Here is an 18,476-nt window from a genome sequence, read left to right on the forward strand (position 1 = left end):
GATTATAAATACAAACTTCCCAGACCAAGATGAGGACCAGAAAGGGCTCTCTACATCAGAAAACCCCACTGTTTTTAAAATGAGGTAATCATTAACTCTATGGAAAACAAGAGGCTGCACAAAAAGTGGAGGCCAGCAGAGAATAGTGCTGGGCTCAGCATTAAGTCCCATTTATGTAGCTGTAAAGCAACCACTGCCCACTGCCTTGGCAGAAAGGATGATATCTACAAGGGATGACAGAATCACATAAGGAGGCTGGAGAGATGGCTCCGCTGACTAAGCGTCTGCCTAGGCAAGTGCAGGGACCAGGGGTTCTATCCCCGGCACTACGTGCCGTGCCAGCCCTACCCCCAGCCGGGGCATGCTGAGCCGACCACAGAGACAGGGCATGGTGGCGCATGCCTGCAATCCCAGCACTGCGGAGGCTGAAAACAAGAGGACCACTATGAGTCCAGCTGCATAGTGAGAGCCTGTACCAAAAACATAAAAAAAAAAAGAGGAATTCATAATGAGTGCTTCAATTTTTTAAAACGTGCTGCAGCAAAAGGCACGTTGCCAAGAATAATGGGGTAAGTTGTTCCAAATGAGAGGAAGTGCGCTGAAGGGATCCATGGCAGCAACTTTACTGTAATAAATTTTTAAAAATTTAGACATTCCTCATATTTTGTGATCATCCCTCATTGACCAACTACCTGTGGCACTTCCGGCTGAGTCATCGGACCTGGCACCATGTGACTGCGGGCTCCTCCCCAAGGTCAAAACGACCATGAAAGATAGACATTTTGGGATGATTCAGGACATCATGGCAGCCAAGACAGCGTGACTGACAGCACTCACAGAGGATTCCAGAGAGCAGCAAGAACGTGGGCTAAGTGTGTCCACGTGCAAGGGAGATGGATGGCAATATGCCCTTCACTGCGATAAATTTTTTAAAAATATTAACTATATTTGTATCACACCTCGTATATGGGGAGGAAGGAACAAGCAAATGCACTAAACACATAGTGAATCGGGTCTTTCATGATAGGCATTCGGTAGAATCTAAACACGTAATCAAGAAATAGGCATGCACATGTGCCACTTGTAACCCAAAGAAGACAGAACAACAAAGATTAAAAGTGTTTGTCTGAAGTTACATTTCTTGTGATATAGGTCTTGCTTTATCTTGGTCTTAACCATTCAGCAGAAAAGTATAATAATGAGGTATGAAAAGTAAAGCCATATGAATATGCTGAGCTGTAAAGGGCTCAAGTCCACCACTTCTGACACGGCCAGTCCTACGGATAACCCACTACTATTATGGACTACTGGACTATATTGGAATATTTTGCTGCATTCACGCACCTACAATATTTAAATGGCAATGGAATACCCATCTCTGACAAAAAAACAAAAAAGGGATACAAATGAAGGTCCATTTTGTATCTGTATATACAAAATAGTTAGGATAGATATACAGCTACTTTCTCTTAGTTCAATGAGAAGAAAGATTTGTACTAATAGTGTTTGGACAGGATATCATGTCTGCATCTTGTACTATGAATAACCACTATGAAGACAACAATGTGCAATGTATTAATTATTGAAACTGTCCTGTTAATCGGTCTTGAAACTGTCTCATTGCTATTTGTTTCTCAATAAAATTAATTTTTTAAAAAGTGTTTGTCTTTAGGGAGTATATCTGACGTGGAGCAGGATGGAACAGCACAGTTTTTCACTTGAAGCCCAATCTTACAGTCTGACATTTTTAGCCTCGCTCATGTATAACTTTATTAAGAGAAAATTCAATTTAAAAGAAAAAGATCAGACTGGTCAAAGAAATTCTTCTTCCATCTTGTACTAAAGATCACACCATATTATAAGCCTAGATTTTTACTATCTGGACCTCAAATGAGAGAGAATGATGCAAAGTGGGGAGATCAGCCAGGACGGGAGACCCAGAGCCACGCTGCAGCCTCAGTGTGCTGGAGCCACAGCACTGCCCGGCTGAGATGCCACTTAAGTCACTCACCACTAATTGCTTTTTGACAAACTGCCAGTTTTGTAGCAAGATACCAAAAGCAGGGACAAAAATAGCTTTAGAAATAAAAATCCTTTATAGCCTCTATCTTGCCTACTATATAAGAGAGCATGAAAAGCAAAATCTGATTTCTGAAGGGCCAAACATGGGGGCACACAAAATGTAATCCTTGCCCTGCTCACTTTTTGCTAGGGATTCAGGGACCATCTACATTCCCTCGCCCTGACAGGAGAGAAATTTTGTCTCAGGGCTTGGAAAACAAGTTTTCTTGCCTTTTCTCTGAAATGCTCTTTTATTTTCCTTTCCTTTTCTTATTTTAGTACTGGGATTTGAACCCAGGGTCTTCATAATGAGCTACTACCTTCCTACCCTACCTTATTTTGGTGGTTTGGTTTGGTTTTTTTCTCGCTTTACTTAGAGACAGGGTCTTGCTAAGTCACTAAATTGCTTAGGCTGGGCTAGAACTGGTGATCCTCTTGCCTCAGCCTCCCAGAGTGCTATGATTACAGGCCTGATATGCTCCTTTTGTTTCCTGGATGGATGGATGGATGGATGGATGGATGGATGGATGGATGGATGGATAACAAAGGTGTTTGTGCTTATGTAGGAGAATTGCATAGACAGTCTTCAGAGGCATAATCACACTGTCAGTTGCCTGCTTTAATCCTCTGCTTTGTTTATTTGTAATCATCAGAACTATACATAAAAGTGTGTATTTGCTATTTCTAAGTGGTCTAACAGTTGAACAGCATTCAAACGCATTCATCTTGAATGACCATTTTGTATCTGTGCATTCAAAATGGCTGGGATAGATATATAGCTACATGCTCTTAATTCAATGAATAGAGGGATTTGTTCTAATAGTGTTTGTAAATAGGATATCATGTCTGCATCTTGTACAGCAAATAACCACTACGAAGGCAGTATGCAATGTGTTAATTATTGGAACTGTCCTACCAATTTGATTTGAAACTGTCTCATTGCTATTTATTTCTCAATAACATTATGGGGAAAAAATAAAATAAAAAAATAAAACGTGTTCATCTTGAACACTAAACAGGCATTCAGTATCCCCACTGCCAAATCAGCTTGGGAACTTGTCTTAGACTCCATGCCGAATCTTCATGGTAGAAAACGAATATGATTTTTAGAACAAGCCATACCCTGGTAAGTTGTATACAATTGGTACACGGTGTGTATACATAGAAAAGTTGTATAGAAAATCTAAATTCTGTGTAAACGAGCTTATGTGTGAAAGAATTCTGAGTCCCTCTATAGTGTGACACTGTGAGCCGACACCTCCCCAGCAACCAGCTCTCCCAGGTCACATTAGGATCCTGCGACATTCTTACCCACTTTGACTATGGGAGCCAGGACACCCATTAAGCCTTACATCCAATTATTCCAAGGAGTTCAATGCTCCAGCGGGCTAGAAATGAAGCCTGGGAGTTGTCATGCTTCACCATCCCAAATAAAAGTCTTTACTGGGAGAAAGCCAGAGTATGCGAAGTGGCATGGAGAAATTAGTTTTTGGCAGTAGCCACAGGAACAATCTGTTGGAGAAGAGATCTGGCTGCAGGAGGGGGAGTTGGGAGAGAGGGTGGAGCGCTGGGGGAGGAGCGGCAGCAGCCATCAGGGCCCTGGGGGCGAGAGGGGGAGGCACATGAATGACTCCCGAGATGGGGAAGCCTCCCACGGCCCCTCCCTAGTTGGCCTGGCCATCTGTTCTGGGGCTGCCAGCAGGTGGGCGCCATGAAGCTGGGAACTGGCAGACACATCAGCAAACAAAGCCCTCGGCTGCCAACCTCTACAAGGAGAGGGGAACGGTTCCCAAGGGGCGCTCGCTTTTGGACAGTAGCCAGGTCCCCTCTCTGGGTCTCACCTAGCTCAACAAAGCTCCCCCCCCCCGCCCCCCGCAGCCCTGTAACCAAAATCTACATCCACGCCCTTGGGTCTCCATGGAGCAAGGGCCCATGTCAAGGATGAAAAGCCTATACTTTCTGCCCCGTGGACACATTTGTGGCGAGCAGCAGAAGCCTCAGCAGCAAAAGCCTCACTCGGGGCTTTAGGGTGCAACCCAAGCACAGGCAGCGCTCCTGGAGACAGCTCACCACGCCCTTACCCAAATCCGCCTGTGTACAGCTGCGCTTGCGCTGGCCTGGGCTTCTAGCAACCTCTCCTGAGCCAAGATTTCAAGAAGCTGCAAGTGCCTCTTTCTAGGAAAGCCACCTTGCCCTGGCCTAGGGCCCTAGAGAAAGGCAATTCTTTGTCGGTAATGTCAGAGGGAGAAAAGCCAGAGAGAGAGAGAGAGAGAGAGAGAGAGAGAGAGAGAGATCAAAATCTGCTGCCTCAGAGGACTTTCAAGGCTCTGGCGTCACTGTGCTTGGGCACGTGGCATCCCCAGACAGGCAGGAAGATGGAGGGGGAGGAAAGAAGGGAAAAGTAAATCTCTGGGGTGGGTCTGGGCCTCGGTCCTGTAAGGTCTGGGGCCTGGCATGCTGAGGCCACCAGAGGTGACCAGTTCCGTGTGTTCACTCCACCCTGGGGCCAGTTTAGGAACTGCAGCCTCTTTGGAAGAAGAGGATTTAAGGCTGTACAGTAATCCTTGCGACTGCAAGAGTTCAAAGCTTCCCTTTCCCTGTCTCAGTTTCTCACGGTCAACTCTGGTCCCAAAACATTAAATGGAAAATTCCACAAATAAATGATTCATAAGTTGTAGGTAGCTTTTATTATAGTACAGTTATACTTGTTCTATTTTATTGTTAGCTGTGTTTAATCTTTTACTGTGCTTAACTTTTAAAGTAAACCTTAGCAGAGGTATATATGAGGAAAACTGTATCCAGAGAGTTCTGCACCAACTGTGGCTCCAGGCTCCTGGGGATCTTGGAATGCTTCCCCCAGAGAGAGTGGGGACAAATGCACCGCAACTACAGCTAATCAGCTCCTGGCTTTGTTTCTTGCCCTTCAGCAACAGAAACGCCTGGCTCCGAGAGAAGGCACCAGGTGCTCTGTGATCAGCATGAAGACCACCCTCAGGCCCCGTCAGGCCAGCGCCCCTCTGGAGATCCTCCCCGCGGGAACATGCCTCCCAGACCCTGGTACGCGCAGCACAGACCGCATCCTCCCCCAAGAGGAGGCTGTCATTCTTATGCAGAAAGAAAAGGACAAGGAAAATGTCCCGAGTAGGAGGGCCTCTCCTGGAAGGGGCAGGCACTCCACAGGACTCCTTGTAGAGATCCCTGGCTTTTGGTGGCACAAAAAGCACACAGACCCCAGGAGGGAGGGTGCCAGTGGCAGGACCAGCCAAGCCAGGGTGGTCATGCAGCCACCTGGCCAGGGTGGAATCAGAGCCTGCCTTGCATGCCTTGGCTGCTTCTGGCTTATCTGTGAAGCTGCTGCTGCTCTCACGAGCTGTGACAGCTGATCAATCCATAGTGGGCATCTGCAAAGGGCACTGAGGCGCCCCCATTCTTCCTTGACATACTCTAGGAGACGAGGGGCATTTGCTCTGCAAAGGGGCTTTCCCTCACGACAGGGAATCCTGTGGTCCCACCTGCAGGCACGTGTTCCTGGGCTGGGGGCCACACAGACCCTGCTCTGGGCCGCTCAGGCCTTGCATCAGCAGTCAGCCCGGAGCAGAGGCCCAGGTGCTCGGGAGCTGACCAGGGAAGCCTTTCGGCCTCCTTCACACTAAGTTCCTTCACCTCTGACATGAGCTTTAACTTGCAGCAGCTCTCAGCCCTGGCTCGCATTAAGAGTGTCTGGGGAGCTCCAAACACGATCCAGGCTCCATCCCAGGTCCCTTCAGTTGGAACTGCTGAGGATGGAGATACGCTGGGCATCTTTCCTGTTTAAACCTCCCAGATGCTTCTCCTGCAAGGCCTGCTGGGGGTGCTCTGCATGGCACCCCATTGCGGTGTCTGTATATCCCACGTTGCCGGCAGCTCCCAGCAACAGGCCCACCCACCCTGGGGAGGAATATGCCCTCCTCCTGCACAGCAGGAGGGAAGCAGGAGCCTTGGTTCCTGGCTCAGTCTTTTTCTTTTTTCTTCTTTTTATGAATATAGGACAAGGTGTACAGGGCCTCACTATGTAGATGGGACTTGTAGCGATCCCCATTTTCAGCCTCCCAAGCACTGGGATTACAGGCACGCGCCACCATGCCCAGTCTTAGCACGCCTCAAGGGGACCTGCACGGCATGCCAGGATTGAACCCCGGTCGCTGTGCTTTGCCGAAGCAGGCGCTCTGGCTGGCCCTTCCTGGCTCGATCTGGAAAGGGGATAAACGGGAGGTTTTCATGAGGACTGGATGGTTGTCAGGGCCTCAGAGAACTTGAAAGCCAAGCACTTAGAGCAACTGGGGTCATTCACCTGGGAAAGAGATGGTCTCTCCTCCATTTGCCCAAGCCCTACTCACCAACCAGTGCTGCTCTCCAGAATGTACCACAGGTACCCACACCTGGGCGGGCACGGTGGCTCACCTCGGTTACTCAGTAGCTATGCAACTTCGGGCAGGAAACGACCGAACCTCTCTGCCCTCGCTGCTTCATCCACAGTTGAAGATATTAATTATGCAGATGTTCTTGGTAGGATTGCAATAGGAATTAAGTGAATTAATATAAAGTCTCTAGTGCAATGCCTGGCACATTGTAAACACTCCAGGACTGTTTAAAAAATTATTCACCAGGAAGGTTGGCGGGGCTAAATAAATTGTGAAACACTGGGTTAAAGATCAACAGACTTTACTGCAAGGCTTCTCAAAATGATAACACTAACAAGGCTCACGGCATGTACAATGAAGAATGAAATTAAATGAGCCAATAGATGCCCGCCACAGTTCCCGCCTGTGCAGAGCAGATGCTTAATAAATGTTACCTCTAGGTTTGATGTTTTGCTTTTGCTTTCTGGTCCCAGAGATTAAACACTCTGCCACTGAGCTATGCACCCAGCCTTTTCGCTTCTTCTTCTCCTTCTTCTAATTTTTTTTTTTTTTTGTCTCATTAAATTGTTCAGGCTGTCCTCAAATTTTTGATCCTCCTGACTCAACCTTCAGTACCCAGGATGACCTGGGTGCATCACTGTGCCTGGGCACCTTTGGGTATTGTTAATAAGCACCATGATTCAACAAGACATGGAACTCCGGGCAGCCCCTCCCAGTTATTTGTGCTATCTTTCCACAGAGTATACTTGAGAACAAGAGCTCCGTACAGCACACTCTGGACAAAGTCGCTGTGGGAATGGCTACCTGTTTTCCAGCTCTTCCCAAGGGATCTAAAAAGGATGTGGGCCCAGGCGAGAGCAGCGAGGATTCTGTTATTAGGAATGACATGCTAGGAAGGACCGCTGCATCTTCCCCTGCTCCCCCGCCTTTCACAACCTGCATGGATGGTGTCCCCATGGAAAGGGCATCAGTCTGTGATTCCTAGGAGCTGCATCGACTCTTGACTCTTCCACCTTTGAGCTAGGTGGTTGTGGCTAGGTGGTCGTGGCTAGGTGGTCGTGGCCATGGCACCTGGCCTATCTGAGTCTGGTGTCTTCAACTGCACAACGGCAGGAGATGCCTAAGACCTCTTCTGGCTGAAGGACTCTCCTCACTTCTCACAAAGTGAGGGAGGGAAGAGGAAAGGGAATAATCCCTAGCTCCCATTGTTGATTCTGGACCTACTTAGGAGTCCTTTCTACAGATGTTCCCATGCCTGCTCACCCACGCAGCCCATGTGCTCCCTGAGGTCAGGGGATGCTAATGGAGAAGAAGAGCAACGTGCCAAGCTAGACCACAGCCATCAAGAGGTGGGAGAGGAAGAAGAGCAAAGAGGAGCTCGTATCAACCCCGTGCATTCAGAGACTTTCCAGACACACTACATCAAAGAGCCACACTTTCAAACAGAGTCACTACCACCGCCATCTTCTGAACTAAACGCCAGGTTGCACGGTATCAGAAAGGATTTCTAATGCACCTGGTACAAGACACCATCCTGGAGATGAAATGTGCCAGTTCACCTTTCAATTTTGGTAAAAGGTAGATGGCTTAAAGGGAGACAAGGGACAGAATAACTAAAAATGGGACTGTTTCAGGAAACGTGCCGAACACCTTCTCTCCCTCTGTAGGCTCATCATGCTGGACCACAGGAGCATCACTCTCTCCCCATCACAGAAGAGGAGCACCTCATCCTCAGCATTTCCCTAGAGGCAATAAAAACCACACTGGGGGCGTAGACTGGTATCTAGCATTCCCAACAGGTCTAGCCCCTTCCTAGAGCTCCCTCACTTTCCTCTAAGCTTACTTGTGATACTTACCTCCACCAAATGATGGTGAAGCAACAATTTCTCCCATCTAACTTATTAGCCCACCAGACATAATGACCTACTTGGGAGTTTGGCGTCTTCACAGCGGAGCTCCCAGGCCGAGAACTTCTCAAAGCAGGAGTGAGCTCAGCGTACCTCCCGAGGTAGGAGCTGAGCGCTCTCCTGGCCCTTTGTCCTGCCCTGTTCTTAATTTCCTGCTGTCTGTTGTCCCTCTGATAAGTGTTGAAAAGGGAAAAAGTGTTATTTAATTGCTGTAAAATATCAAACAAGCCAATGGCGAGGTTATCTCCTTCCCAACCTCTCTCTCTCTATTTTTTTTTTTTTTTTTGGCTCAGCGTTTTGTTACTTAGTTACTGACCCTGCTGCAGAAGCAGGAGAGGCAGACCTGTGTGGGCAAGAGCAGCCCAGGCTTGGCAGAAGACTGAGGAGAAGCCAAAAAGGCAGGAGTCAAGAGAAGGGACGGCAACGCAGGCTGCTGAGCACAGGAGGCAGCGAAGTCCAACAGCTCTTTGGAGGAGGGAAAGGCAGGGGAGCACTAGACCCAGACAAAATAAGAACACTGTTTAAGTGACATCTTTTCTCCCATCAAAGTGATCCATATGTTCAGATCCCACTCAGCGAGCTGCAGGAAGGACAGGTGTCCAGGGGGGATGGGCCTCCTACTCCCTGCATAGGAGGGGAGTTCACTGACTTTGGTCACCCAAGCTCAAAAGCAGAGAGAAACACAACCACTCACTGAGTTGCCACAGGTGGAGGTGGCTATTCAGCTGAGTTTCCAGGAGCTGCTGGCTTCTCTGGTGGGACACATACTAAAATTAAAAAGCCCCCCCCCAAAAAAAAATCAAAACTGCCGCTGTACATGTACAAAACTCCCATAAGAGGGCCAGTGAGACAGCTCAGTGGTCTAAGCACCTGCTTAGGCAAGCACAGGGACAGGGGTTTGATCCCCCACCCCACTGGCCTCGTGGGCCCCTGCCCAGAGTGCACTGAGCTGGCTGAGACCAGGCATGGTGGTGCACGCCTGTAACCCCAGCACTGGGGAGGCAGAAAACAGGAAGATCACTAGGAGTCCAAGCTGCGTAGTGAGACCTTGTACCAAATACATTAATAAAAATAAATAAATAAATAAATAAAACTCCCATTAGACTAGCCATGTATGTCTTGGGGGAAGGGCTTGATGGCCAGTGGCTTGTTTCTTGTGTGGTTATAAGGTGTTTTTTTTTTTTTAATGATACATGGATATTATCAATGGTTTAAGAACATTTATAAGACAACATGGTACGAGGGACAGGAATTCAAGGGTATCATGGGGGCTGCCTGGCTCTTTGCCCAACTCTTACCCTGGAAACCATCAGAGTCATGGATTTTAAAGTAGAGGTAGCAATAGGTTTCCTAACTGCCACCAGAGGAGACAGAGTTCGCCTGAGCTCAATTCTATGACCACCTCTTCCTCTTCCAGGAAATGGGGGGAAGGACACACCTCTCTTCCAGGGAACTTCCCACCCTGACCTGTCTATCCTCCACATAGAAGAAGCCCAGGTTGGCTGGAATGTCAAGACAGTCGCTAGTTTGGATTCCTTCTAGCACCGGAGCCTCTGGCTGACCAACAGCTCAAAAAGACAAGAGGCCAACCAAAGTCCCCCATGTCGTCGAGTACAAGCAGCTCTCTGCCACGTGACCTGCCGGTTCCCCCCCCTCATCTCCCGCTCCACCTGCTGCTGTACAGCTTCTGGACTTCTGTTTTTCTCTGGCGAACTGATAAGTGGATAGCAGGATGGACAGATCCAGGCAGCTCAGCCCACGGAGACAGCTAATTGGGCTCCGTTTCTGATTTTCCACCCTCTCCAACTGCACCCGGGATGGTGTGTGTGTGCTCGAAGGAGGGCGAGGAAAGGAAGGCTGCAGGACTGATTATGACTTATTAAACTATTGGAACACAGGCTGAATCATCACGTATAAAAAATAAATAGCTGCGACCCAACACCCACCTCTCGCCGGTTCCCTCTTGCTTCTAGCACAGCGGCACGGCACGGCACGGCACGGCACGTAGGCAGTGCGCACGGCAGTGGCGATGCCGTCCGCAGACAGCTGCTGCAGGACAGACTAGAGCAGTGGGACAGCCGGGCCCCTGGGACTCGGCCCTCTGCCGCATCTCCGGACCCAGGTGCAGGTCCACACCTGCCTGTGTCGGCAGCTGCATGGAGAAGCGGGTTCCTCCCCGTCCCTTCGCTCTGTACCCTTGCCCTCGCTCACACCCTGCAACTTGCAACCGGGGCTGACCCATGGTAGACGCCGCTTTGCAAACTTGTGTGACAGCGAAAAGCACAGAGGTCCCAGGGCCAGTGTGGACCTCACCCCGTCCCCAGCAGCCACGCCAGCTGCCTGGAATGTGCTGGGGAAAGGGAATCAGTTCTGTAAGATCCGAAGAGAAGCTGCGCGTGTCCTCGCCCGCGAGTCTTGCAGAGACTCGGATCGTTTCGTCCTTCACGCCCACGCAAGCGGGTCCCTCTTGACCCTCTCCTGGGTATCGCAAGCTCAGCCTGCAGCCTCCCGCAGTATTCCCCGCAGGTCTCGCCCTGGTCCTCCTACAGGACCTGCGGGCGGAGCGAAGCCGCCGTGACGTAACCGGAGGGGGGGGCTGTGGGGAAATGTGCCGAGGGGCTCTGGCCGCCCGGGCCAGTCCGAGCGGCGCAGCCACCAGAGCTCGCTCGCTAGGCCACCCGCTAAGGGGATTCCGGTCCGCGGCGGGGCGCTGGCGGCGCACGAGGGAAGAGGGGAAGGGAGCCGCGCGAGGACGCGCAGCGTCAGGCACCTGCCAAGCTGCTCCGCTCCCTGGCACCCAGGCCAGTAAGGGACAGCTACTGGGTGCTGGCGAGACCAGATAAGGAGCTGCCGCGGAAAACCAAGGTAAGGTGTGGGTGCGTGTGTGCTGTGTGTGACAGAGAAGCAGGCACAGAGGAGGGAGCGGGAAGCGCATCTGGGCACCTGTGTGCAGCTGCCCTGAGACCGTGTGCCCGGCGGTGCAGGGAGCCCAAGTCCAGGTGCGCTGCTCTCAGCGCCGGTGCCTGCTGGGAGGGACTGCGTGGTTGGGGTGGGAATGAGCCACAGGGGATCCTGGCGCAGGTCCGCAGCTGCAGGAGCCGTTGGTCTACACAGCCTCTGTGCGTGCCTGGCGTATGCCCTGCAGCCCAAGTGTCCGGCAGCAGCAGCTGTAATGGGGGCAACTTCTCTCCGAGCCACTTGCAAAAGAGCCCTGGAGCAAGAAGCGAGAGGCCGGTGGGAGGGCTGTGTCGGTGCGCCCCTGGGGGTCTGTGGGCACCAGGCGCAAAGAAGAGGGGATTGTCTGGTTTTTCCACTCCTGGCTGGGGAGGTAGACACAACTGGCGTGGGGTCGCATCTTCTGCTCTGGGCAGAGACGTTAGCTTGCCTACACTGGAGAGAGGGACGCAAGGAAATGGTCAAGCCCCCGGGGAAGCGACTTTAGTAGCTTCCAACTCTCCCAGGAACCTCCGTCTCACTGTGTTTACAGGCTGGACATGCTAACACAAATTGCCTTCGTTCCCTCTCCCTTCTTCTACCTCGAAATGGCAGGGAATCGTTCCGGAATCCTTGGTCCTTAAGGTCTCAGAGTTGAAGGAGGATTTTTCCGGGCTCCAGCTCAGCTGGCCTGAGTGCCCTCCCCCACCCACCCCCTTTGGTCAACACCAGGACTTTTCCTAGGGGCTCTATTGCGGCGGTGGCCCATATTGGGTTGCTGTCTCTCTTCCAGTGGGGGGCCTGGCTCCAGCTCCCTAGATACCTAGCGCTAGGCTGGAAGGGAGGTAGGAGTGGGAATTGAATTGGGAAAGCTGCTGGGAAGACCCCAACTATGAATAAGTAGGATTTAGGCCCACGCTGATACCAGGTCCCATTCCATCACTCACTACTGCTCTAGGATAAAGGAAGGGACCACTGTCGCTGCTCTCCTCTTCAATAGAGCCTGGACTTAAGCTCCAAGTAAACCAACCACCAGTCCATTCCAGGTAGCTAACAACTCTTAAGCTGGTAAAACGAAAAAAGCAGAAAAATGAAACTTCCTGGTACATTTAATTTAACCACAATTCAACAAGTATTGACTGCTTGGCATTTAGAATTCGCTCTCTGCGAGATAAACATGAAGCAGAAGTCACCCGGAGACCTTAGACAGCGGAGCTCCTGGCTAAATGATACTCACCGGAAGCTGAGCCCCTTTCTTCCTTGAAGCAGCCTCACCCAGCTCTAGACTGGCTCCCTAGCTGCCACGACCTCTGCCAGAGCTCTGAATCCCATCTCTTGCTGCCTCTTGAACAGGCTTCTCAGCCTATTTTAGGAGAAAAAAAAACCAAAAAACACCTGACCCTAAAGCACTTTAGCCCAGGAGAAAAACACAGGGCTGGAAAACAGCATCTGACCCTTCCCCCACATCCCCGACATCATCGCACCCCCAGAGATCTAGCCAGGGCTTCTGTGGCCCCAGGGGGCTTCAGTGTAGCCTTCATGTTAGACTGTGATGGCTCATGGCATAGTCATGGCCCTGCAGCAAGGTTGAGGGCTGATGTCTCCTCCAGGTGCAGCCAGCTGAAATGGAATTCTGGATCAGTAGAATTAAAGAACCGATAAGATGGTTAAGAACAATAGTGGAAACAGTCTATAAATTAATCCAAGGATACTAAAGACAGCTTCTTTACAGCCTCTGTATTAGCTGTCAGCTTATGGTTTTTTTACCCAACAGACATGAAATCCCAAGTCCCCAAAATACTTGGTGGCAAAATAGGTTGGCCACAAAACCCAGACTCTGCAGATACTGGTGACAGGGGAAACGAGCACAAAAAGAATAAGCAGTGTGCCTGGCAGGACAGCGTGAATCACAAGCACAGGTGGGCAGGGATGCGCTAGTACTTGTTGCCTAAACCGCCTTCACCTGCTTTGTCTGCGAGCATTAAGCTTTCACTGTCTCATCCATTCGCAGGGACCAGGAAAAGTGCCCTGCTCAGGGAGATGTGTCAGGCAGCCTCATGCTTCCGCCTGTGTTCTGGGCACACCACCCGCTGGCCTCTCCCTTCTCCCTGGACTGATTTCCTGCCCTGTCCTGCTGTTTCACTCTTCATACACCCAAGACCCAGCTCCAAAAATCCCTCCTGTGAAGCCTCCTTAAATCCCTAGGAAAGAAAGGAACTCTTACAGCCTTTGTTGACCTCTCCAGGCTGTTCACACCCTCTTTGAGTTGGTTTCCCCGCTGTCTCCCCTATGGAATTATCACTCCCTCCAGGACACCAGCCACATCTTTGTGCCACACAAAGAGGCTCCCAGCCACGTATTTCCAATGATTACAGATAAGTCATTTAAGTATGGGATGATCCATTGTCACCTATCTTAAGTCAAGCAACAGCATTATAATTATTTGCTCAGCAAGCATGCAGGTAACACAGGAGTCAGTTGCTTTAAACCAAAGCCCAATTATCACCCACTCATTTTCAAGTCTATTGAGAAACAGATGTGTTGATGAAAAGCAGAGAGGTGGGGCCAGGGGCCCTGTGTTCCAATCCCAACCTGCCAACTATGAGTGCAAGCTCCTTAAACTCTCTAAGTCTTGATTTCCTTATCTTTAAAATGGGGATAATATCCCACTTCCCAGGAGGACGGGTGGAGCAGGAATGCACTGTCTCTGGAACCTTCTGTTCACACCTAGAAAGACTGTGTGTCCCTCACCAGGCTCCGGTCCTCATCTGCAATCTGGGAACTGCAGCCAAACCTCTGGGGGATGGGATAAGAAACACTCTAGAGCAGCACCCTGGTCAGGGACATTAGGAACTGGCTGTCCTCAACATGAGGTGACAAGTATCAGGGACTGGAGAAACAAAAATGGAACAGACAATGCCTAAACTAATGCACACTTTTTTTTTTTTTTCTTAAAGGAAGGGGGCAGAAGTTCTCATTATGCAGTTCAGAGTGCCCTTGAATTCACTATGTAGCCCAGGTTGTCCACACACGAGTAGCCCTCCTCCTGCAGGCGTCACCGTGCCTAGCTTCAGGCTTTTATTTCAAATATTGAAGATTATAAATTGATTCACTGTGTAGGCAGATTTCAATCAACTGAAGATAATGAGAGGGTGGAAGCAAAAAGGGGGAGGGATAACTTAGAGGTTCCAGTTATGAGCTCAGCAAAATGGTAGGCCTCTTCCCAGACCTTCCATGGTTCCCCACTTCAAACAAAGGAGTCTGAGCAGCAAAGGGCTAGATACGAGGCCACATGGGCTCAGCAGAGGGACTGAGACTGTTATAACTCTAAGGTCTGGGTTCCTCTAGCTCAAAGATTGAGAACGGAAAGACTTCCCAGCAAGCAGCAGCAAGTCAGCATGGATTTCTTCACAGGGAAAAGACCCCGGGTGCCAGAGTCAGACCCTCCCACCCCAAGTTAGGGGCTGAAATCCTCCAATCTGCCTTTTTGCAGTTTGAACCAGACAGTGACTGAGGGGTCAAAGTATGTGTTCTCAAGGCCCCAGCCATCCCCCCACACGTGTCACCAAAACTGATGGCTGAACCCAAGCCATTCCCCCACTATGGAAAAGGGACTCTAAAAGTCTGCACAAGGACAAGGAGGGTTTGGCAGCTGTCGTACTGATGTGAAAGGATGGTGTGTTTCCTGGTTTAAGAGTATGTCTACAAGGACAAGGCAGAAACAGAGAAAGCCGGGAGAGCTTAAGTAGCCTGTGACTGATGGGCCTATCTTCTTTCTTTCCTTCCAGATGTTACAGTGGATCTTTGGCCTTCAGGGCTCACTGCGGGGCAAATAAGGTCTCTGGCTGGTTGGCTCTAGGCCACGAGGCAGAATGACCATGGAGATGGCATACGAGCCCCTCAATGGCAGCCAAGTGTGGCTGGCCTCTCCCTTTGACCTCAATGGCTCTGGGGTGGCAGCCAACAGCTCGAACCAGACAGAGCCCTACTATGACATGACCAGCAATGCGGTGCTCACATTCATATACTTCGTAGTCTGTATCATTGGGTTGTGTGGCAACACGCTTGTCATTTACGTCATCCTCCGTTATGCCAAGATGAAGACCATCACCAACATTTACATCCTCAACCTGGCCATTGCAGATGAGCTCTTCATGTTAGGGCTCCCGTTCTTGGCCATGCAGGTGGCACTGGTCCACTGGCCCTTTGGCAAGGCCATCTGCCGGGTGGTCATGACGGTGGATGGCATCAATCAGTTCACCAGCATTTTCTGCTTGACAGTCATGAGCATTGACCGCTACCTGGCTGTGGTCCACCCCATCAAGTCGGCCAAGTGGAGGAGACCCAGGACAGCCAAGATGATCAATGTGGCTGTGTGGGGAGTTTCTCTGCTGGTCATCTTGCCTATCATGATATATGCTGGGCTTCGGAGCAACCAGTGGGGGAGAAGCAGTTGCACCATCAACTGGCCAGGTGAATCTGGGGCATGGTACACAGGGTTCATTATCTACGCTTTCATCTTAGGGTTCCTGGTTCCCCTCACCATCATTTGTCTTTGCTACCTGTTCATTATCATCAAAGTGAAGTCTTCTGGAATCCGAGTGGGTTCCTCCAAGAGGAAAAAGTCTGAGAAGAAGGTCACGCGAATGGTGTCCATTGTGGTGGCTGTCTTCATCTTCTGCTGGCTCCCCTTCTACATATTCAATGTCTCCTCCGTCTCTGTGGCCATCAGCCCCACCCCAGCCCTTAAAGGTATGTTTGACTTTGTGGTGGTCCTCACCTATGCTAACAGCTGTGCCAACCCCATCCTCTATGCCTTCTTATCTGACAACTTCAAGAAGAGCTTCCAGAATGTCCTGTGCTTGGTCAAGGTGGGTGGCACAGATGATGGGGAAAGGAGCGACAGCAAGCAGGATAAATCCCGGCTGAACGAGACCACAGAGACCCAGAGGACCCTCCTCAATGGAGACCTCCAAACCAGTATCTGAACTGCCTGGAAAACAAAAGCACAGAGAAGCCAAGCTCTGCCCCTGGGCAGTGGGCTCTATTCTCAGACCCTCTTCCTCCCACCCATCACTCTGACTTCTTGAATAAAGGATTGCTCAGCATGAGCCTAGTACAGAGAACAGGGTCAGAGCTGGTCTGATTGAATGATAACATATCACATTGATCACCTCCCCCTTAAGGTGACATTTAAATCCAGGCAGACAATTCAAAAGTCTGGAGAAGAGGAGATCACCCCTGGGTATGACCTTGAGAAATGCTGAAGCTTAACAAAAATAGGAAAAAAAACCCTACTCATGTGTTTGTGTGCTTAAAAACCAATATGTAATCTTGTGTTGTGATATTTATACTTGTATTATTCCTATCTATTCTTTGTATAGTTGCTACCTTCATTTTCTTCATGCACATATGCAAGTAGCAAAGTCAACTGTGCATAGACATTCACCACAATATGGAACTAAAGAAATGGACTTAGCATGAACCCAATGAACCCTTACACTTCAGGGCTCTCTCTGGCAGTGTGGGCATACGGTCATGATTTTGTTTAAAAAAAAAAAATGTGAAAGTAAAATACTTTGGTTTTTTTTTTTTTTTTTTTTTTTCTTTTAGGAGGGGCCCTTTTTAAACTGTATACACTTCCAGCCTCACAGGAGCTACCTGTGCCTTAGGGTGTTTGCTTCATTAAATTCAGGGAAGTTAGATCAATTCAGGAGATGGGAGAAGATATTTGGTGGCCCAAAATATAAATCCACGAGATTCCTCCTCCTCGGTGTAATCAGTTATTCGCACACACCCCAGGCCGTCAGCAGCTGTGGTCATCAGTCACTATTTATGAAGACGAAGCTGGCTTTGTGATAAGACTGCCTTCTCCTTCTCAGGTTGGCTTGGTCTTTAGGAAACCACAGAGAGGAAAAGTCACTAACCTGAAAGGCAAAAAATAAAAAGACTCTGATTCTCGTGGGGAAACAATTTTCTCTCCTTCCCACTGTGAAAATAAGTGAGGACGAAGCAAAATTATACCTTTATGAGAAACTATGAGAAAGTTTTTTTTTTCCTTTTAATGTTGGACACTGCTTTCTAATGTAACTCAACAACCCCTCAAAGGGTTTTTAAAAGGATTTTATACAAAACTAGGCTTTTAGAAAATCACTATGCATATTAAAGATCTAAGGACATTGTTCATAAAACAAAAACACACATATTGGCCAATAAATATTCAGCATGGGGAGTGTGCAGGTGTAAGTGTGAGTGAGTGTGTGTGTGTGTGTGTGTGTGTGCGTGTTGAAAGGAGCCCCAGCCTTTGGCAGTATTGCTACCTGCCCTTCTTTGCTGACTGTATACATTTCAAGCATTATATGTTTAATGTTATGGACTCTGAGATTCTTCGCACAGAGGACTTTTGTTGCTCAAACTGTAGAGAGGTTTGTACACAAGTGATAAGAAGGGAAAGTGTCCCATTTTGTCGACTGATCACAGTTGCCAGGGCTTTGAAGAAACATACACCCAGCATTTGCAAGATGCCATCATCTCCAGGTTTCTATGAAAGTATGACTCTTAACATCTGGCATATAGATTTTACCATATTTAAAAATGAGCTTTCTTCTCCTGACTATCTAAGCAAGTGCTGTTTGAAGGTCAGAACGACTAAGTGTCCCACCTGTGGCTTCCGTGTTAATGCACTGCTTTCATTCCTGCTGCCTATATCATTCACCTCATTCCCCAAAGTATTTACTGTGGTTTAAGAAACATGTTCAATTTGATTTATGATAGACAAATAAACTCATTCAAAAGTAAGAAGTGCAATTATGAAACAAGACTATGGAGAAAGTTGTTATGGACAAATGCACGTGGTAAAATCCCACATTCTAGGGACCAGGGTACTGTAGGGAGGGAAAACATGGGATGAAAGCCTTACTGAACTTTATTAAAAATTAATAAAGCTCTGCAGGAAGACTCTAGCAATTAGAAGTGCAAAGGCAGCTTGTCTCTGAGGAATAAGACAAAAACTGCTGAACTCAAGCAATGGAGAAGACAGAGAACTGAAGACCTGAAGTTTTTAGGTAGCTCCATCAACAGTACAATGGCAAACTTCCCCTTCACTTAATCCTTTAGCGTGATCACCTGCCCATAAGGTCCCACCCATAACCTTATCCTCCACCAAAGGACAGGG

At 49.1% G+C, this 18,476-nt stretch overlaps 1 protein-coding gene across 1 annotated transcript; it reads left to right on the forward strand.

Moving 5' to 3' along the window:
- Positions 1-11,028: 11,028 nt before the first annotated feature.
- Sstr2 (somatostatin receptor 2) lies at positions 11,029-18,066 on the forward strand. Its single transcript, XM_004630060.3, has 2 exons — positions 11,029-11,233; positions 15,091-18,066. Exon 2 carries the CDS (start codon positions 15,175-15,177, stop codon positions 16,288-16,290), a length of 1,116 nt encoding a protein of 371 aa, XP_004630117.1. The 5' UTR covers positions 11,029-11,233; positions 15,091-15,174; the 3' UTR covers positions 16,291-18,066.
- Positions 18,067-18,476: the final 410 nt, after the last annotated feature.

Source organism: Octodon degus, unplaced genomic scaffold (assembly GCF_000260255.1).
Source record: "Octodon degus isolate 3935 unplaced genomic scaffold, OctDeg1.0 scaffold00033, whole genome shotgun sequence".
Lineage (NCBI taxonomy): Eukaryota > Metazoa > Chordata > Mammalia > Rodentia > Octodontidae > Octodon > Octodon degus.